Source organism: Taudactylus pleione, unplaced genomic scaffold (assembly GCF_031769625.1).
Source record: "Taudactylus pleione unplaced genomic scaffold, aTauple2 ptg000566l, whole genome shotgun sequence".
NCBI lineage: Eukaryota > Metazoa > Chordata > Amphibia > Anura > Myobatrachidae > Taudactylus > Taudactylus pleione.
This window is the reverse complement of record NW_028284968.1, coordinates 292,183-314,955: the sequence shown is the minus strand read 5'-3', so window position 1 is coordinate 314,955 and position 22,773 is coordinate 292,183. Positions and strand designations below refer to the sequence as shown.

Sequence of the window (22,773 nt, the reverse complement as noted above, 5' to 3'; positions counted from 1 at the left end):
CCAGCTATTGTCTCATGCACCCGAGTAATGACCAGCCCTGGATGGTAGAGTTGGAGTTTGGCAACTGGGAGCGGGGAGACTGCAGAACCCTGGTGTTTGATGCTACCTCTCCAGTACACGTAGGCTACATGCACCTGCTGTGTAACTAAAAGTCCCAGCATGACCTGACAACCAGTTGTGGGTTGTAGAGCCCCAGGCTGCCCACCTCTGCTCTGTAAGGGTCTCTAGTAACCCAAACAAAAGGCCAAATGCCACATGTTGTACCAGCATGGCAGGAAAGCAGCATACGATGAGCCTGTCCAGTTTTACAACCGAGCCTGGCCCGCTGCCCCCTATACATTTCCCAGAGACTGATACAGTATGTGAGGATTAATTTCTGTATAGCACAAGCACTGAGACCTACATGTACTAAGCAGTTATGTCCTTGCTCCCTGGCACCCTGGCACCCTGACCCCCTCTTCACAAGAACAATGCTTTCATTTAGGCTTTGTGCAGCCAGGGGAGCAGCCACCTGGCTTTGTCACAGTGTAATGGGAGACTAATTCGGAAGGGCAGCCTGATACGCACCCAGCCATTTACTTCAGCAATTGTACTGTATTATTATTGCTGGAGGAGAGAGAGGAACAAAAGACAAGCGGCAGAGGGATGAAACCACCTCCAATCACAGGAACACTAGTGCACGCCAAGTGACAGGTCCAGCAAGCAGGCTGGGCAAGCACATGCTTACGGCCAATCTGAGCAGAGGGTACAGCGGCCAATCAGGCGGCGGCTTCTATCTGCCGCTTCCCTGGCAGAAATTCAGTCCTCTGAGGGAAAATTGTGGTACCTTTCACTAGCTGCATCGCTGCTAACGCCGCTTCTCTGGTTTTTTTATTTGTCCTCCCTTTATCCCTGCCCTCCCTTTCAAAGGCAAACTTTTGGCAAAAGAAAAAAAAAAAAAAAAGAAAACATCACCATTATTTTGCGCTCCATTGAGTTTCCTCCTTTTGCAAATGCCTTTCAATCAAGGAAGCCATTAGGAAAAAAAAAAAAAAAAAGAGACTCTATCGCCCACAGCCTCATCCATACACACAATACAATACATGCAGACGCCGGGAGAGAGGAGAGGATCTGGGATATAGAACAAATATGCAAAGTGGGCGCTTTGCACAGCAGACTCCTCGCCTCGTCTCCTAGGGCTGCGCTCCAGAAGGACGGGAGAACGGACCGCTCTGGAACAAAAGCACAGTGAACGGAGGAGGAGGAAGAAAAAAAAAAAAAACAACCCAGAGAGAGAGAGAGAGAGAGAGGAGGAAACCGTATCACGACTGAACCTGGCACCGAGAAATGCAACCGACAAGCAAGCTTATGAGCCTGTTCTTTCTCATCCTGATGGGCACCGACCTCACCCAAGTAGGTCATTCCCAAACCTTTCCTTTCCTTACCCCCCCCCCTCCCCCTGCGAAAGTGATTTAATAGCGCTTGGCGTGTCCTATCCCAAGCTGGCGTGTTTATGTTGCCCCTCGCCTCTGCTACCATGCCGCTTACATCTACAGGAACCTTTGGGGCAGTTTGGAATTTCTCATTGTCCAAACTGCCCCCTGCCCGGGTCCTTGATCTCCAGTTTGCTGCCACCAGCACTTGCTGGGCTAATGTCAGGGCATTGTAAGTACATTGCTGGCTGGTTGGAGTGGAGGACGAGGCTAGTGAGAGGTTTCCTCAGCATGAAGGAGGAGGATTACTAGCAGGGATTGCTGTTGTAGCCGGCCCAGTGCATGCTTGCAGACTAGGGACATTATTATACTGTGTCCCCGGCAGGATGCGATGAGCAGCTCTGGATACACTGTAACAGTGTCCCGAATAGAAATCCTGGTGGACAAAGGCATGGGGTCTCCCTCCGTTCCTCCCTTGTCCATGTACAGCATTCACTGCCCAGGCAGCTGCTGACTTTCTTTACAATGCTATTCTTTTGATTGACAGTGACATTTAAATGTCCTTTCTAGGTCTCTGGTGGATATATCCAGGGGGTAATTAGTTTCCTGGCTGCGGGAGAAGTTCACCTCTGTGTCGCTGGGGATCAGCCCGGGGACTTTACAGATTTGTTTGATTAGCGGAATAGGAGTCAAGTGAAAGGAGATTTGTGCTTTATATAATGAGATTAGGGAGAGAAAGTGCTCGGAGAGGCCGGGGCGCTGATCCCAATTAGACCCGGTGTTGTGGAGAGAGCGGCGTAAACCCGTCGCTAAGTTTCAGAGAGCGCCGGCGAATTTCCTAACTTGTCCTCCTGCACAAGTCACCGACACAGATTGTCTTCCCAGGCTGCAGGGCGCATAAATGCTTCCTGAGATGTCAGGGTTCTGTCGCACAGCGTTCAGTGGGGGGATGCTTCTAAAATCACCGGTAATAAAACCTGTGGCTGGCGCTGCATGTAAAGTAGCACTTAGGTAATTAACAATAATAATAATAAAAAAAATTCCACAGTGTGTGAATGAGGTAATAGGAGATGATGCAGAGGAAAGTGAAGGAGACTGGCGGAACATGTTAGCTATCCGTGCTTTGTACCTGGTTACAGTGATTGTCTGAGCTATGTACATGAGTCACATACGTGTAAATAACAGTGGTTCTTGCATTGTCAGAGAAGAGCTGGCTTAATTAGAGACTCGTATACAGTAAGCAGGACGGTGAGATGGCACATTATTTCCCTGGGCACAATTACATACAGCACTCTCTCCCCCTGTATTACACAAATCACATACAGCACTCTCTCCCCCGTAATACACAATTACATACAGCACTATCTCCCCCTGTATTACACAATCATATACAGCACTCTCTCCCCCTGTATTACACAATCACATACAGCACTCTCTCCCCCGTAATACACAATTACATACAGCACCCTCCCCCTGTACAGCACAATTACATACAGCACTCTCTCCCCCTGTACAGCACAATCACATACAGCACTCTCTCCCCCCTGTAATATACAATCACATACAGCACTCTCTCCCCCATAATACACAATTACATACAGCACTCTCTCCCCCTGTAATAGACAATCATATACAACACTCTCTCCCCCTGTATTACACAATCACATACAGCACTCTCTCCCCCGTAATACACAATTACTTACAGCACTCTCTCCCCCTGTATTACACAATCACATACAACACTCTCTCCTCCGTAATACACAATTACATACAGCACTATCTCCCCCTGTATTACACAATCACATACAGCACTCTCTCCCCCGTAATACACAATCACATACAGCACTCTCTCCCCGTGTAATATACAATCAAATACAGCACTCTCCCCCCCTGTATTACACAATCACATACAGCACTCTCTCCCTCTGTAATAGACAATCACATACAGCACTCTCTCCCCCTGTAATATACAATCACATACAGCACTCTCTCCCCCTGTATTACACAATTACATACAGCACTCTCTCCCCCGTAATACACAATTATATATAGCACTATCTCCCCCTGTATTACACAATCACATACAGCACTCTCTCCCCCGTATTACACAATTACATACAGCACTCTCTCCCCTGTAATATACAATCACATACAGCACTCTCTCCCCCGTATTACACAATCACATACAGCACTCTCTCCCCTGTATTACACAATCACATATAGCACTATCTCCCCCTGTATTACACAATCACATACAGCACTATCTCCCCCTGTATTACACAATTACATACAGCAGTCTCTCCCCCGTATTACACAATCACATACAGCACTCTCGCCCCCGTATTACACAATTACATAAAGCACTCTCTCCCCCTGTAATATACAATCACATACAGCACTCTCCCCCCCTGTAATATACAATCACATAGAGCACTCTCTCCCCCGTATTACACAATTACATACAGCACTCTCTCCCCCTGTAATATACAATCACATACAGCACTATCTCCCCCTGTATTACACAATCACATACAGCACTCTCTCCCCCATAATACACAATCACATACAGCACTCTCTCCCCTGTAATACACAATCACATACAGCACTCTAACCCTGTATTACACAATCACATACAGCAGTCTCTTGCCCCTGTATTACACAACTACATATAGCACTCTCTCCCCCTGTATTACACAATCACATACAGCACTATCTCCCTCTGTATTACACAATCACATAGAGCACTCTCTCCCTCTGTAATATACAATCACATACAGCACTCTCTCCCCCGTATTACATAATCACATACAGCACTCTCTCCCCCGTAATACACAATCACATACAGCACTCTCTCCCTCTGTAATATACAATCACATACAGCACTCTCTCCCCCGTATTACATAATCACATACAGCACTCTCTCCCCCGTGTAATATACAATCACATACAGCACTCTCTCCCCCTTTAATATACAATCACATACAGCACTCTCTCCCCCTATAATAGACAATCATATACAGCACTCTCTCCCCCTGTAATATACAATCACATACAGCACTCTCTCCCCCTGTATTACACAATTACATACAGCACTCTCTCCCCCGTATTACACAATCACATACAGCACTCTCTCCCTCTGTAATATACAATCACATACAGCACTCTCTCCCCCGTATTACATAATCACATACAGCACTCTCTCCCCCGTGTAATATGCAATCACATACAACACTCTCTCCCCCTTTAATATACAATCACATACAGCACTCTCTCCACCTGTAATATACAATCACATACATTACTCTCTCCCCCCTGTATTACACAATCACATACAGCACTCTCTCTCCCCCCTGTATTACACAATCACATACAGCACTCTCTCTCCCCCCTGTATTACACAATCACATACAGCACTCTCTCCCCCCTGTATTACACATTCATGTACATCACCCTCTTCCCCCTATATTACACAATCACATACAGCACTCACTCTCCCCCCTGTATTACACAATCACATACAGCAGTCTCTCCCCCCTGTATTACACATTCATGTACATCACCCTCTTTCCCCTATATTACACAATCACGTACAGCACTCTCTCCCCCTGTAATATACAATCACATACAGCACTCTCTCCCCCTGTAATATACAATCACATACAGCACTCTCTCACCCTGTAATATACAATCACATACAGCACTATCTCTCTCTGCAATATACGATCACATACAGCACCCTCCCCCCTGTACAATACAATCACAAACAGCACTAGCTCTCCTTATACAGTACAATTACATACATCACCCTCCCCCCTGTACAGCACAATTACATACAGCACCCTCCCCCCTGTACAACACAATTACATACAGCACCCTCCCCCCTGTACAGCACAATTACATACAGCACCCTCCCCCCTGTACAGTACAATTACATACAGCACCCTCCCCCTGTACAGTACAATTACATACAGCACCCTCCCCCTGTACAGTACAATTACATACAGCAACCTCCCCCCTGTACAGTACAATTACATACAGCAACCTCCCCCCTGTACAGTACAATTACATACAGCACCCTCCCCCTGTACAGCACAATTACATACAGCACTCTCTCCCCCTATAATAGACAATCATATACAGCACTCTCTCCCCCTGTAATATACAATCACATACAGCACTCTCTCCCCCTGTATTACACAATTACATACAGCACTCTCTCCCCCGTATTACACAATCACATACAGCACTCTCTCCCTCTGTAATATACAATCACATACAGCACTCTCTCCCCCGTATTACATAATCACATACAGCACTCTCTCCCCCGTGTAATATGCAATCACATACAACACTCTCTCCCCCTTTAATATACAATCACATACAGCACTCTCTCCACCTGTAATATACAATCACATACATTACTCTCTCCCCCCTGTATTACACAATCACATACAGCACTCTCTCTCCCCCCTGTATTACACAATCACATACAGCACTCTCTCTCCCCCCTGTATTACACAATCACATACAGCACTCTCTCCCCCCTGTATTACACATTCATGTACATCACCCTCTTCCCCCTATATTACACAATCACATACAGCACTCACTCTCCCCCCTGTATTACACAATCACATACAGCAGTCTCTCCCCCCTGTATTACACATTCATGTACATCACCCTCTTTCCCCTATATTACACAATCACGTACAGCACTCTCTCCCCCTGTAATATACAATCACATACAGCACTCTCTCCCCCTGTAATATACAATCACATACAGCACTCTCTCACCCTGTAATATACAATCACATACAGCACTATCTCTCTCTGCAATATACGATCACATACAGCACCCTCCCCCCTGTACAATACAATCACAAACAGCACTAGCTCTCCTTATACAGTACAATTACATACATCACCCTCCCCCCTGTACAGCACAATTACATACAGCACCCTCCCCCCTGTACAACACAATTACATACAGCACCCTCCCCCCTGTACAGCACAATTACATACAGCACCCTCCCCCCTGTACAGTACAATTACATACAGCACCCTCCCCCTGTACAGTACAATTACATACAGCACCCTCCCCCTGTACAGTACAATTACATACAGCAACCTCCCCCCTGTACAGTACAATTACATACAGCAACCTCCCCCCTGTACAGTACAATTACATACAGCACCCTCCCCCTGTACAGCACAATTACATACAGCACTCTCTCCCCCTGTACAGCACAATCACATACAGCACTCTCTCCCCCCTGTAATATACAATCACATACAGCACTCTCTCCCCCCTGTAATATACAATCACATACAGCACTCTCTCCCCCCTGTAATATACAATCACATACAGCACTCTCTCTTCAATACAGCACATTCACATACAACACCCTCCCCCCAATACAGCACAATCACATACAGCACCCTCCCCCCTGTACAGTTCAATCACATACAGCATTAGCTCCCCTTATACAGCACAATCACATACAGCACCCTCCCCCCTGTACAGCACAATCATATAAATCACCCTCCCCCTGTACAGTACAATTACATACAGCACCCTCCCCCTGTACAGTACAATTACATACAGCACCCTCCCCCTGTACAGTACAATTACATAAAGCACCCTCCCCCTGTACAGTACAATTACATACAGCACCCTCCCCCTGTACAGTACAATTACATACAGCACCCTCCCCCTGTACAGCACAATTACATACAGCACCCCCCCTGTACAGTACAATTACATACAGCACCCTCCCCCTGTACAGCACAATTACATACAGCACCCTCCCCCCTGTACAGTACAATTACATACAGCACCCTCCCCCTGTACAAACACATACAGAATTAGCTCCCCTTATACAGCACAAACACATACAGCACCCTCCCCCCTGTACAGCACAATCATATAAATCACCCTCCCCCTGTACAGCACAATTACATACAGCACCCTCCCCCCTGTACAGTACAATTACATACAGCACCCTCCCCCCTGTACAGTACAATCACGTACAGTATCCGCCCCCCTGTACAGTACAATTACATACAGCACCCTCCCCCCTGTACAGTACAATTACATACAGCACCCTCCCCCCTGTACAGTACAATTACATACAGCACCCTCCCCCCTGTACAGTGTAATTACATACAGCACCCTCCCCCCTGTACAGTGTAATTACATACAGCACCCTCCCCCCTGTACAGTGTAATTACATACAGCACCCTCCCCCCTGTACAGCACAATTACATACAACACCCTCCCCCCTGTACAACACAATTACATACAGCACCCTCCCTCCTGTACAGTACAATTACATACAACACCCTCCCCCCTGTACAGCACAATTACATACAGCACCCGCCCCCCTGTACAGTACAATTACATACAGCATTAGCTCCCCCTAACCAGCACAATTACATACAACACCCTCCCCCCTGTACAGCACAATTACATACAGCACCCTCCCTCCTGTACAGTACAATCACGTACAGTACCCGCCCCCCTGTACAGTACAATTACATACAGCATTAGCTCCCCCTAAACAGCACAGTGTAACAATCAGTGCCGCAGCCAGCACACACGCAGTAACGCCAATGATGAGGGGATCCGGTGCAGCAGGTATATTGGTACCTGAGTGGGGGGCTCCTGTGGTGAGGAACATTGCAGAGAAAACCTTTCAAAAACCTCCGGAAGTTCCGGTTAGATAGCGGAAAGGAAACTAACTTCATACATTGTAAAATAAAGTGCAACAGCAATTGTACATCATTAGCGCATTACCTAAATATCTCCCCCAATACTGCCCTGTCTGCTCCCTACAGCCATATACTGTAGCAGCTGTACCAGCACCCGCCGTGGCTGCTGTCGGCATGTGCATAGGGCGGGACGGGGGAACAATGTTTCATGGTTGTGTAAGCACTGGGTGCAATGTGCGAGATTAGTGTGTGGTACCATAGACAGCAACAGCCGCAGTGCCACTAAACGCCTCAGGAAGTGGAGAGTGCAAGTGGAAATTGCTTCCCCCTTTGTACAGCAGATTACATTTGCAGCTTTTGAAATTACAGCTGGCAGCAGGCAGGGTATATATTATGTATTTTTATTATAGTCTATTTATACAGAGCCAGCATAACCCATTGCGCATTACAATTGGGAACAAAACCGTAATAATAACAGACAGAAAGGTAGGAGGGCCCTGCTCGCAGGCTTACACTCTATACAGCTGAAGATTAGATTTTAAAAATAGACCAAAACCATTTATAGACAATAACGATGATAATAATAATGATGATAATAATATTAATTAAAAAAGTTGGTGTGGGAATAATGTACGAGCTCTTCCAATCTACAGAGTTATTTTATAAATGTGACACAAGCGATTTACAATGATTAGTTATATTTAAATAAAAATAAAAATGTTTTTCCTATCAGTAACATTATACCCAATGAGCTAAAAATAAAAACATTTGCATGCCAGCCAACGTGATGGTTACTTACACCCACGCAGTGCTTCGCTTTGGCACCTGGTAAGCAGGTGGAGCGGGATTTGTGATATCTCCCTGTACAGCCCTGAGAGATTTATGGCAAAAGCAAATGACGGCTGGAAGGAGGTAGCAGGTGGGGGCTGGGTGTAAATCATGCTACCTGCATACACTTAATATTCATGTGCCTCTATGTAGAAGAAGAACATCTTTAACCCGGCGTATTCCTGTAATGGGCGTCACGCTGAAGTTTGACTCAGTAAGAGAATTACTGCTATAGAACGTAATAACACAGGTGAAGGCGACTGGTACAGTGCTTGCATATTACTTATCTAATCTCCAGCAGCGGCACAGATGATATCTCTCTATGGGGCCTATTCATCATCATCACTTCATTTTCACAAAAGCAGGGGAAAAATGCACATTCTCACCTGCAATTGTAAGAATTAAGTTATCAGGCCATTCATCAAGAAGGTAAATCAGAAGATATCACAGATATATACCTCATACACTAGTATCACAGATATCTCCTGCTTACCTTCCTCTCCCGGAATGGCCCGCTGTCCCCATACACTAGTATCACAGATATCTCCTACTTACCTTCCTCTCCCGGAATGGCCCGCTGTCCCCATACACTAGTATCACTGATATGTCCTGCTTACCTTCCTCTCCCGGAATGGCCCGCTGTCCTCATACACTAGTATCACAGATATCTCGTGCTTACCTTCCTCTCCCGGAATGGCCCGCTGTCCCCATACACTAGTATCACAGATATCTCCTACTTACCTTCCTCTCCCGGAATGGCCCGCTGTCCCCATACACTAGTATCACAGATATCTCCTGCTTACCTTCCTCTCCCGGAATGGCCCGCTGTCCCCATACACTAGTATCACAGATATCTCCTGCTTACCTTCCTCTCCCGGAATGGCCCGCTGTCCTCATACACTAGTATCACATATATCTCCTGCTTACCTTCCTCTCCCGGAATGGCCCGCTGTCCTCATACACTAGTATCACAGATATCTCCTGCTTACCTTCCTCTCCCGGAATGGCCCGCTGTCCTCATACACTAGTATCACAGATATCTCCTGCTTACCTTCCTCTCCCGGAATGGCCCGCTGTCCCCATACACTAGTATCACAGATATCTCCTGCTTACCTTCCTCTCCCGGAATGGCCCGCTGTCCTCATACACTAGTATCACATATATCTCCTGCTTACCTTCCTCTCCCGGAATGGCCCGCTGTCCCCATACACTAGTATCACTGATATCTCCTGCTTACCTTCCTCTCCCGGAATGGCCCGCTGTCCTCATACACTAGTATCACATATATCTCCTGCTTACCTTCCTCTCCCGGAATGGCCCGCTGTCCCCATACACTAGTATCACAGATATCTCCTGCTTACCTTCCTCTCCCGGAATGGCCCGCTGTCCTCATACACTAGTATCACATATATCTCCTGCTTACCTTCCTCTCCCGGAATGGCCCGCTGTCCCCATACACTAGTATCACTGATATCTCCTGCTTACCTTCCTCTCCCGGAATGGCCCGCTGTCCTCATACACTAGTATCACATATATCTCCTGCTTACCTTCCTCTCCCGGAATGGCCCGCTGTCCCCATACACTAGTATCACTGATATCTCCTGCTTACCTTCCTCTCCCGGAATGGCCCGCTATCCCTATACACTAGTATCACAGATATCTCCTGCTTACCTTTCTCTCCTGGAATGGCCGCTGTCCCCATACACTAGTATCAAAGATATCTCCTGCTTACCTTCCTCTCCCGGAATGGCCCGCTGTCCTCATACACTAGTATCACAGATATCTCCTGCTTACCTTCCTCTCCCGGAATGGCCCGCTGTCCCCATACACTAGTATCACATATATCTCCTGCTTACCTTCCTCTCCCGGAATGGCCCGCTGTCCCCATACACTAGTATCACTGATATCTCCTGCTTACCTTCCTCTCCCGGAATGGCCCGCTGTCCCCACACACTAGTATCACAGATATCTCCTGCTTACCTTCCTCTCCCGGAATGTCCCGCTGTCCCCATACACTAGAATCACAGATATCTCCTGCTTACCTTTCTCTCCCGGAATGGCCCGCTGTCCCCATACACTAGTATCACATATATCTCCTGCTTACCTTCCTCTCCCGGAATGGCCCGCTGTCCCCATACACTAGTACGGGGACAGAATTTATCAAGCTCCGAAAATATAATATATCTATCTATCTATCTATCTATCTATCTATCTATCTATCTATCTATCTATCTGTCAGACCTCACCACAATTGCCAACATGTTTCATCATGAATTCTCTTATGTTTGCCACCATCATGACTAAGGGGCCTATTTAGCATTAAATATTTGCGGCATAATCTCTGAAAACACCCATTTTTGGGGGATACCCAGAAATATTAAGTGTCTGCCGAATATCTGCTGCGGTCCCTCCTTTTCCGATAGCCGCAACCCCCAGAGGTTTCTATCAGATTTGCCATCTGAAGACGCTGATGCCTATAGGCTGCACTTTGCAAAATGTACCCTCCTGGGCAATGGCCGCCGTCAGTAGACCGCGCATGTGCAGGAATCCCGAAAGAGGAGGCTTATGCGGGCACTTTACTCCGAGCATATCGCAGGGACGGGATCCTCTCAGAGCCCCTGTTCCTGCACGTTGTATTTGATACATTCCGCCAGTACTATAAAATACTGTGATGCTATTTTGGGCGCTGATATTGTACCCAGATTGCATCGGAAATGTGATTATTGATAAATGAGCCCCTTAGGATCTTTTATATATAATATTTGCTGGTTTTTTTTTTAATTTACAGCTGTAATAAATTCTCCCTGCAATAGACCTATGTCCTTCTTTATCCAGGGGGTCCGGCTGCCTCCCGTGAGGTCTGCAGTCAGGCGGAATGGCTTCTCCAGGCAAAGACCCATTATTCTAACATGATTAACCCTAATTTGTTTTATCCTCACTTACAGGTCATCACAGTGACTCCCGGCGCTCGTCACACAGTAATGTCATCTCATTTATAGATATTTTATTGGGGCTTTTATTCAGTTAGAAAGGGAGCTTGAAACCCACCCACCTTAGCATATATTTATATCTACTATTATATGCACATAAAACACAGAACACATAACAAAGCAGTGTTCTCCCCAGGCTGTTTTCTGCGGGCGCATCACCCAGCAGAAACAGCTTACCACCCGGCACTTTCCCCCGCCGACCCCCCGACCCCTGCTGTGTGCTAATGAAGCCTCCAATCGCTTCAGAGGCAAGCGTTCCCAGTGATGCACTGCGCGGGTGATGTCATGACGTCACCTGCGACGTGAGGGCCTGCCCCGCGCGCCTGCTGGATCTAGTTGGATCTAGTCAGAGCGAGGCAACGGGAGTGGGAGCGCGAGTGGCGAGCAAGTAAAGGTAAGTTCAGGGCTGGGACCAGGGCCAGGACCAGTCTGGGGGCACTGCCTAAGGGGCACTATTTAAGCCTGGGGGCACTGCATAAGGGGCCAGCCTGGGGGCACTGCATAAGGGACACTATTTAAGCCTGGGGGTACTGCATAAGGGGCCAGTCTGGGGGCACTATTTAAGCCTGGGGGCACTACATAAGGGACCAGTCTGGGGGCACTACATAGGGGCACTACTTCAGCCTGGGGGCACTGCATAAGGGCAAAGCTAAACTACAGGGGGCACTGTATAAAGGGCACAAATACAGGGGGCACTGCATAATGGGCACTTTTGACAGCCAGTGGGGGAGCAGCCTGAGACCTGTCGGGCTGGATTGGTAAGGGAGATGCCCCTTTTCCCGGCGCACGCATAATAGCGAAGGCCCCCGTCCGGCTACTTTTTGATGCCACCCGGCTGGAAAACTTTCTGGGGAGAACACTGCAAAGGGAGGGTAATACGGCGGTAATGTTACTAATTACCCGGGCCCAGGGTTCTGGAGGGGCCCGGCGGGGGGCACGGGTCTGGCACCGCCCCCCCTCCCTCCTAAATCACAGCAGCCCAGCACATGCTGCTGAAACTGCTCGCTGAGTAACATTCGCAGCAGTCTCCTATGGCTGTGGAGGGGAGCGATCACGCTGATCGCGCCCCCTCTCGGCTTTGCGCCGGGCTGAGGGGCTCACAGCGCCCCCCTACCAGCGCGTAGAGCTGCTGCAAGTTTTATTTTTATATAAAAAAAAAACCCTAAGGGGGCGTGACCACGCCTCCAACGATTAGACCACACCCCCTTCACCCGGGCCCGACCGTCCTCTCTACGCCCCTGGCTATGTGTATGTGAAATGTAGACACAGTGCATTATGGACTGCAGCAATGTTCTATCATCACCCCTCATGTCTGCTTTCTGGTGCATTGAACTGGTTCCTGCATTCTAATATTGGTTTAGTGGATGAAAAATGTCTGCATCTACGGTGTGGAAGAAACGTGTCATAGAGATGAGCGGTTCAGATTTGGTGAAAAAAGAACAAACCCGAACCTTGGTGTTCCGAGTAGAGCCGAGTCTCGGCTCGGGTCTTCTCACTAAGTACCTCATTCAGAGCCGCTCGCAAAAAGTGAGCGCTCGCTCTGAATGAGGGCGGCCGCTTTTTTTTCTCTTAGCCAGCCACCCACAGCTTTTGCGAGCGGCCAGGCGATGGTCGCGACCATCGGGCTTGCGACGAGACCCTTGTGGTAGGGTCTCGTCTGCCGCAAGCCCCAGTGAGCTTCCTGCTCTAATAGAGCAGGAAGCTCACTACTTACATCACGAGTGATGTCAGTAGGGTCGCCCACAAACGGCAGGCGTTCCTTCAGGAACGTCTCCGTTTGTCCAGCTTCCCCGCCTACAAAACGGGGCGAGCTGTCGATCAACATCGACAGCCGCCCCGTTTATAGCGAGCCCCAGAGCGGATGAATTTCTCACTCGCTCCGGGGCTTGCGCGCGGCTTGTGCGCAGTGCCCCACCATCGACCCGCTTGCGAGCGGGTCTGAATAAGGGCCTGATTCAGACCCACTCGCGAGCGGCTGTCCGCTCGCAAGTGGGTCGATGGTCTGCACTGCGCATGCGCACGACGGAGGGAGCTCTGTCGTGCGCATGCGCGAGACGCGACGAGCGAAGGACTTTCCTTCGCTCGTTGTGTCTGATCAAAGGGGGCGTGCTGTCGATGTTGATTGACAGCACGCCCCCTTTGGTGGGCGTGCCGGGGGTGTGCCTCCCAGACGGGGGCGTTTCCAAGGGAACGCCTACCGTCAGAAGCCGGCCCCACTGACATCACTAGTGATGTCAGTGGGAGTGATTTTGGCTCTGATAGAGCCAAAATCACTCCGGGCCTTGCGGTTGAGAAACTCAACCGCAGGCTTCGGCTTGCAGTGGCGATGGTCGCGATGGTCAAGACCATCGCGACCATCATCCTGCACGCTCGTATATGCTGTGGGTGGTGACCCACAGCTATACGAGCGTCCAGGAGGACGCTCCATATTTATGGAGATGGGCCCTGATTCAGAGCGAGCGCTCTGGTCAGAGCGTCCGGCTCTGAATCAGGGCCCAAGTTCGGAACTGATCTAGACCGTATGTTGCATATATATTGGATTAATTTAATTCCCTCGTAATTTCAGGCAGGTGCTGTGAGGTGGTGAAAATCAACTGTAAATTAATGTTATTGGTGTTAATAATACTATAGGAATAAAAACAAGTCCAAGTTACACGATTTTAGCTGTTTTCATTCATTTTTAAAGAAATCCAAAACCTAAACACTTGAGGATGGTTTTATCTAAACCAAAACACGGGGGTCAGAGCACATCTCTATTTAAAAGTGATAATAAAAATAAATAAAAACCCCTCGCCAGGGTGCCGCCCTGCCACGAGAACAAACCTGGCTGCTTTCTCCATTTTCCGGTTGCATAATCTTGTTCCAGGCTGAGGATGTCGGCTGCTGTCCTGAGATAAGGCCTCTGGTTTATGGAGACTGACTTGTGACTTAGGGCCTGATTCAGAGCCGGACGCTATTTGCGCTCGCTCGTTCAGAAAAAGGGGCCGGCTATTCAAATGAACCGTTCGCTCTTTGCGGTCTGTTCACGCCTCTAGGTCTGAACGAGCGAACAAAACTTGCGGTCGTTTTTTGGAAAACTACGCCCCCTGGCCGCTCGCATCCTACGTCATGTCCGCTATTTATTAGATTAATTGAGTACATCGACCAGCGTATGAACTGCTCGCTATTCTTGTGGTTTATTTTTCCTACCGCAATCTTGCGAGCAGTTCTGACTATAAAATAACCCAGTGACGTGGTCAATGACGCTGCTGTATTAATTATGCACACCCATAATACGCCCGTTTTGACCTTTAAGCACGCCTGCGTTCGGATCTCCACTCCCCGTTTTCAAGCACCTTCCCCTGTTACCACCCACATACGCCTCCTCCTGTCACTCAAAATAGCAGGCATTCGCTATTTAGCGAACAAACGATTTTCGGCCGCACTGACTGGTTCGCGCATGCGTATTACAATCCGTACGCATGCGCAGTTGTGCAAACATCGCTCGGAACGAACGAGCGGCCGCTTACGAGCGGCTCTGAATCAGGCCCTAAGTTTTATAGGTAATGATCCCTCTGTCACATAGTAAAACTCTCTACCTGCTCCTGGCTGAGATGAGTGACGCTTCTCACGGATTCTGACTGATCACCTGCAACATTCCCATCCATCTCCTAAATGGCAGAGATGAGCCTGAACCCACGTGCGCCCTTCCTGTCAGCGCTTACTTATCACCCGACGTACACATTGGGGTGAGTATGTATACTGTGGGGTAACTAGGAGTCCATAGTAATGTACATACATGCAATCATACACGTGGCAATCATACACGTGGCAGAAGCACTGTGGGGTCAATTCAATTAGGAGCAAGTGTGATAAAGACTGTTTGTATCATGAAATTTGCGCACATGGCATTAAAATCAATCAGAAATGCCAATTTGCCCCTATAACTGGGGAAACAAATATTAAGGGGCCTACAGTATTTATCAAAGTTCCCGGCCCCAATAGTCGCACGCTTTCTGCATGATGAATGCAATTCTAAGTATCAGCTGCTCTAGTTTTATTAAGGCAGTGACACAGGAGATGTTGCAGATATCTCCTGTGTTATTAGAAGTATCAGAGCACAACGTATTCTCTATACAATGTATGGGGACGTTGGGATTGCCCTAATTATCAAGATGAGTAAACAAAACATTTTTGGAGTCTGACTCTGATAAATAACATTAGCCTGCTCCTGCCTATTGGCAAATGGCCCAAGGTGCGGGGAGGGATCTGTTTGGACCCCTCCGCCTCCCCCAGGCCTCACAGTGCGCACCTAAAGTGGAATCCGCCACGGCAAAACTGTATCTCTCAGGCTTTGCTACTTATCGGAGCAGCTGTCATGATAAATTGCCCCGAAACATGTTCCAAACTTGCCACTAATAGATGGTGAAGAGGAAGGAACAAAAGGTTTGGGGTATTTATTACTATTTTGATAAATAGGCCCCTTAATATGAAAACAATGGAGCATTTCCTTATTATTATCATCGATGTTGGAAGGGACATGATAGACCTCTCCTATGAGGTGCTTCCTATTTCTGCCTCAGGTATTGCCAAACCGGGATGCTTGGAATTTGCATGTTGTCCCCATATTCTTTTGCTTTTTTCCATGTGTTACAATTTTCCCCATGGTCCAGATGCACGCTACGCGTTCCGCCACTCTGTAACATCATTGGGAAGTGTGCGTCTCATTAAAGGATTCTTTGCCGATGTCCTGAGATCTCCAGTAGTGACTTGTTTTTCTGTTTTAGTTGGAGTTTATGTGTGACTATTTTACACCATTATACGAGTCCACTCACAAACGACACTAACGGACTATAGACCGGAAATCCCACTTGATATTCCATTATTCGGCGTAACTTCTCAAGATTTAGGAAACTCAAAGATCTAGGAAAAACATGAGACTGCACCTTCAAACATTTTCGCTTGCTTTTTTTGTTCTGGGAAATTTATAGAGTAGATCCAGTTTTATATAATCTCTCTGTGCAGGCTACGAGATAACGTAAGGGTTGCGCCGCTGTCCACAGTCTCCTACGTCCTTATGGACCTTCCCACACCTACAATGGTGTCAGACACTGTCCATAATGATGGCACACAGTCATCTATTCTTATGTAAGAGGATGATCCACTGGACTGTCAGCGAGCGCTCCGACGGGAGATAAGTCCCACAACGTCAGCTGTTCTAAATTATGACCGTTGCTGGCAGGCTGACGCTCTGACGCCATTACACAATATAGGTCAAGTTGAAGAATATTTTGATTCTTTTTTTCCCCTAAAAATTTACATTGGACAAAAATAGCAAGAAAATAAAAAATATCCCTTCTATTACCATGTAAATGTTCAGCTAAGCCTGCCTACTGTTGGGTTCTCCTACCTGCTCTCTGCAGCCTAAAGCTGGGTACACACTTAACGATGTGTGTACCCAGCGATGCAATGGACGACCGCACCACCGACGAGCTGACATATCGGGCGGCCGGTACACATTACACGATCCGGTGCCCGACCTCTCGATATGTCAGCACCAGCCGCGTCCCGCTGCATGGTGTCGTCACTCGCATTGTCAGATTGAGCTGCCTGTAGGGCCGACCTGACGATGCGACTGACGACCAAACGGGAGCGTGCATGGTCGTTAGTAGTGCGTATACTCTGGCCGATGTTGACGATTTGTCGGCCGATCCGCCGGATCGGACGGCATATTGTCTGCATATTGGCTACTGTGTACCCAGCTTAAGTGGCAATCACCAGTTTTTAGCTATACCCCCCACCACACACACACACGCCCTTGTGGTAAATGTGTTGGCGTGACGGAGGGTAACCCACGGGGGTCGTTATACCAGCTCCTGGGAAATAATGTAACTGTTTTGCTTTTACTCACTTTCATTTCCTTTGATATGACTCTGAAGCATCTCCGTGCAGCTACAAATGACGGACAGCCTGCAATGCGCCTTACGCTTGTAACGCTATGCTCCATTGTATGTGGTAAAAGCGTTTGCAAATAAAGAGCTTGGAGATGAAAACCGTTCCACCCAAAGGTGAGTTATCACTTTCTGATTATACCTTAGGGCTCTAATCAGCAAGCAAAGTGTCATTTAAATCATGTGGAAATGAACGTTTAAGTATCCCAGCTATTCAGGAACGGGTTAATGCAAGACAACTACAACATCACACTGTAGAGATGATTGCTCCCCATAGCGCTCAACGTTTTCTGTTATTCAGGTAACTGGAAAACATTTTTAAAATATCCTTAAACCCTTACCTTATATAACGTCATCTGAGAATGGCGATAAATGAGGAAAATCTTTATTTCTGCTGAAATCCGCAGGGACAGAGGGATCTCGTCCAATCAATTGCTGGAGCCGGCTGATGCTCCTCCCACTCGCCACCACTCGTTCTCGGCAGTATAATTACAGAGCTTTGCAAAAATGCAGAATAGTAGGAAAACTATGGGCCTGATTCAGACCCGGACGCTATTTGCGTCCGCTCGCTGGCTAAAAGGGGCCGGCTATTTAAATCATGTGCTCGCACTGCGTCGAGTAAAGCCGCCCATAAGTAATAGCGAGAGGCCGCACTATGCGCTCGCACCTGTATAAAGACGCCCCTTTGCCACTCGCAACACACGTCATCTCCGGCAGTTGTAGGATTAATCGGGAACATCGAGAGCCATCGGAGCTGCCCGCAGCGCTTGTGGTAGCCTTTTCCCACCACAACATTGCGAGCAGTTCAGGCTAAAATACAACCCAGTCACGTGTGTAATGACGCTACTTTACTAATTATGCACACCCATTAAACGCCGTTCTGACGGTCGGGCACGCCTGCGTTCGCACATCCACACCCCCATTTACAAGCACCATCCCCTGTTACCACCCACAAACGGCACTATCTGTCACTCAAAATAGCGGGCTACAGGCGAGCACTTTCCCATCGCAATGACTGGTTCGCGCACGCGCATTGCGATGCGCAGGTTGCGAAAAATTGCTCAATACGAACGAGCGCAGCATAGCGTCAGGGTCTGAATCAGGCCCTATGTTTTAAAAATTATAATATTCCTGAAGACATTGAGTCAATGTTGCGATTATTGCATTCGTCTGGTAGCCAGTTGTGATCATGCTGTTTGCCCTTCCACAAGGAATGCGCCGTGATGCTTTGCAGTGAGTTTAAAACATAATTAGCACCTGTGATAATTATGTAATGATGAATAGGCCCCTAAGAGTCTTATTTATCAAGATCCTAAATCATGTGGAAATGGCTGTTCCTGTATGAGCAAGGAAATACTAAGTATAATTACTATGTAGCATCAGCCGTACGCAGGAAATACGGTATGATGATTGTCTCCCCACATTCAGCAAAGGAACGCTGAAGACCGCAGAACCCTTCTTCTCCGTAGGGACTGCGATCTGGAGATGTTCTGTCAAGCTCTGAAAAGTTTAACTTTCCGGAGCGTATTCCGACAGCTGACACTCTCTGCCGATGGCGTCAGCATGTTATCACGGGAGAGGTGGGATAATTGGATCCCTTCCTGGCAAGCAGCGCCGTGCACATGTGCGGGCCGCGTTTGTACACAGCAGACACCGGGTCAGAACCTTTTTGTCCCTGTGATATAAGTAAGTGGCGAGAGAACTTCTGCATGGCGTTCAGTCACTCTTATCGCATGCGCTGTCCCAGCACGACTGTCATGGTAAATAGCGCGCTGTCCCGACACGACTGTCATGGTAAATAGTGCGCTGTCCCGGCACGACTGTCGTGGTAAATAGTGCGCTGTCCCAGCACGACTGTCGTGGTAAATAGGGCGCTGTCCCGGCACAACTGTCATGGTAAATAGCGCGCTATCCCAGCACGACTGTCATGGTAAATAGCGCTCTACCCCGGCACGATTGTCATGGTAAATAGTGCGCTGTCCCGGCACGACTGTCGTGGTAAATAGTGCGCTGTCCCAGCATGACTGTCGTGGTAAATAGGGCGCTGTCCCGGCACGACTGTCATGGTAAGTAGCGCGCTATTCCAGCACGACTGTCGTGGTAAATAGGGCGCTATCCCGGCACGACTGTCATGGTAAATAGTGCGCTGTCCCAGCACGACAGTCATGGTAAATAGCGTGCTATCCCAGCACGACTGTTGTGGTAATTAGGGCGCTATCCCAGCACGACTGTCGTGGTAAATAGGGCGCTGTCCAGGCACGACTGTTGTGGTAATTAGGGCGCTATCCAAGCATGACTGTTGTGGTAAATAGGGCGCTATCCCAGCACGACTGTCGTGGTAAATAGTGCGTTCTCAACTGTCATGGTAAATAGTGCGCTGTCCCGGCACGACTGTCATGGTAAATAGCGCGCTGTCCCGGCACGACTGTCATGGTAAATAGCGCGCTGTCCCGGCACGACTGTCATGGTAAATAGCGCGCTGTCCTGGCACGACTGTCATGGTAAATAGCGCGCTGTCCCGGCACGACTGTCATGGTAAATAGCGCGCTGTCCCGGCATGACTGTCATGGTAAATAGCGCGCTGTCCCGGCACGACTGTCATGGTAAATAGTGCGCTGTCCCGGCACGACTATCATGGTAAATAGTGCGCTGTCCAGGCACGACTGTCGTAAATAGGTCCGAAAATCTCTCATTGCTGCGAATAGCGGCAATAAGAAATGAACCCTTATTTTTCTCTTGTAACCCACAAATAAGCCCCTTGGGGTCCACGTGAGAAAGGCGGAGGAGACCACTCATCGGCAGCACTTCCCGGTTCTCAGCCAATTCTTATGCTGGCCGGTGTAGCAGCTTATGGACCCGATTCAGCGCAGCACGCAATTCACACGCAATTCCAATGGTCACGTCGTTAAGTATTTTGCTTTTGTAACTGCACATGCGTTACACAGAGTGTGCGGCGCAGGATCAGGGCGGACGTATCAGGAATGTTGTGTAAAAGTGACGGATGCTCTAAGGTGGTGACTGGGAGGTAGCTAGAAATGCACACAAATGGACCGTTATGGGCGTGTCACTGCTAGCGGCTGCGTTCCCAGGCGCACAGCCGCAGACGAACGGACAGAACTGCATCTGTCATAGGGCTGGCGCAAGTTTCCATGGTGCGACTGATGGACGCACTAATCGGTATTACAGTGTGCACAGTCGACCGCAAACAGACGCTGCTGCGTGCGCTTTTGCGTCCATCTCTGAAACAGGTTCTATATGTGCTGGTAACATTGGGGCAGAAATGGGGTGTATAACTTATTAGTGATGTCAGATGGATTCAGCATTAGGGCCACTGCTGGTGTCCACGTATGTGATTTAAAATCTAGATTTGCAAGCTGCAGGTGGAACAGAGCAATGCTCTGCAGAGCGTCAGGGAGTTGGGTGACAGACAGCACTGTGACAGGCCCTGGAGGGGGGCACACGCTCACATGTCAGTACACCCTGTGACTAGGAATGAGGGTCTTACATCGCTGACAGGGAATAATCCCAATATAGTGCATAGGAGATGGGGAGGGGGATATATCACCAGCCGCTGGGAGCAGGAGGATGTTTTCATTATGAGAATAGCGTCGCAGAGGGATAGTAAGATAGACGGCTATATACACACTGTGGGGTCTGACAATGAACGGTAAAGCTGCACACACACACAACGATTTTCTATCAGATTATCTGTCAGATTTTTGAAAGTGTAATGAACGATTTTTCTGAACTGCAAACGATTTTTGCATATTCCCTTAATGAAAATCGTTGAGTTGACAAGTCTGACTGAACTACAAACGTGAATGCGCATGAACGATTATCATTCATCGTTTGACTGAGAAAGTGAATGATTTTTTCAAACGATTATCGTTAAACGTTAATCGTTCAAAAAATCGTGTGTGTATGCTGCTTTAGGGACCAAGGTAAAGAGATGGAAGTAATGAGAAGTATCGTCCGACGCAGTGAGATGGCGATCGCAGGTTCTGGTAGATGGAGATTGATGCTGGTCATCATAAGACACTGGTCAAAGAAGAATTCTGATGCTAATATTAGTGTGTGTGTGTGTGTGTGTGTGTGTGTGTGTGTGTGTGTGTGTGTGTGTGTGTGTGTGTGTGTGTGTGTGTGTGTGTGTGTACATATACACACAGGATGGGTTGGTGTAGTGGTTAGCATTACTGCCTCACACCACTGATGTCTTGGGTTTGATTCCCACCAAGGCCCTATCTGTGTGCAGTTTGTATGTTCTCCCTGTGTTTGCATGGGTTTGCTCCAGGTACTCTTCTTCCCTCTCTGACTCCAATAACATGCTGATAGGTTTATTGTATTCTGATTAGTGAAACAAATAAATAATTAACCCTAGTGTGTATGTGTGTGTGTGGTAGGGAATATAGATTGTGGTAGGGAATATAGGCCCTGATTCAGAGACGGACGCTCTGACAGAGCGCTCGCTCTGAATCAGGGTGTCTTTTTTTTTTTAATGGAGCGGCCTCCTTGGCCGGTCGCATAGCTGTGGGTTGCCACCCACAGCTAATGCGAGCGGCCAGGATGATGGTCGCGACCATCGGGCTTGCGACGAGACCCTTGTGGTAGGGTCTCGTGGCTGCAAGCCCCAGAGAGCTTTCAGCTTTCCCATGGGTACGCCTCCGTCTGGGCAGCCACCTCCCCGACCCGCCCACCAAAGGGGGCGTGCTGTCACTCAACATCGACAGCACGCCCCCTTTGGTGCGAGACCCGGAGCGACGGATTGCCCGTCGCTATCCGGGTCTCGCGCATGCGCACGACGGAGCCGGCTCTGTCGTGCGCATGTGCTCTGTGCCACCATCAACCCGGTTGCGAGCGTTCAGCGCTTGCGACCGGGTCTGAATCAGGCCCATAGATCGACAT

General features: G+C 48.4%; 1 protein-coding gene across 2 annotated transcripts in view; it reads left to right on the top strand.

Annotated features, from left to right (window-relative positions):
• Positions 1-22,773, top strand: part of OLFM1 (olfactomedin 1) — a 109,522-nt gene that overhangs the window by 30,056 nt on the left and 56,693 nt on the right. The window contains exon 1 of one of the 2 annotated variants that reach the window (XM_088453035.1): positions 777-1,392. The exons of the other annotated variant lie outside the window; for it this stretch is intronic. Coding sequence (XP_088309161.1) covers positions 1,327-1,392 — 66 coding nt within the window. The 5' untranslated portion in view covers positions 777-1,326. Of the gene's footprint in view, positions 1-776; positions 1,393-22,773 lie in introns of those variants that run through there. 2 annotated transcript variants of the gene reach the window in all.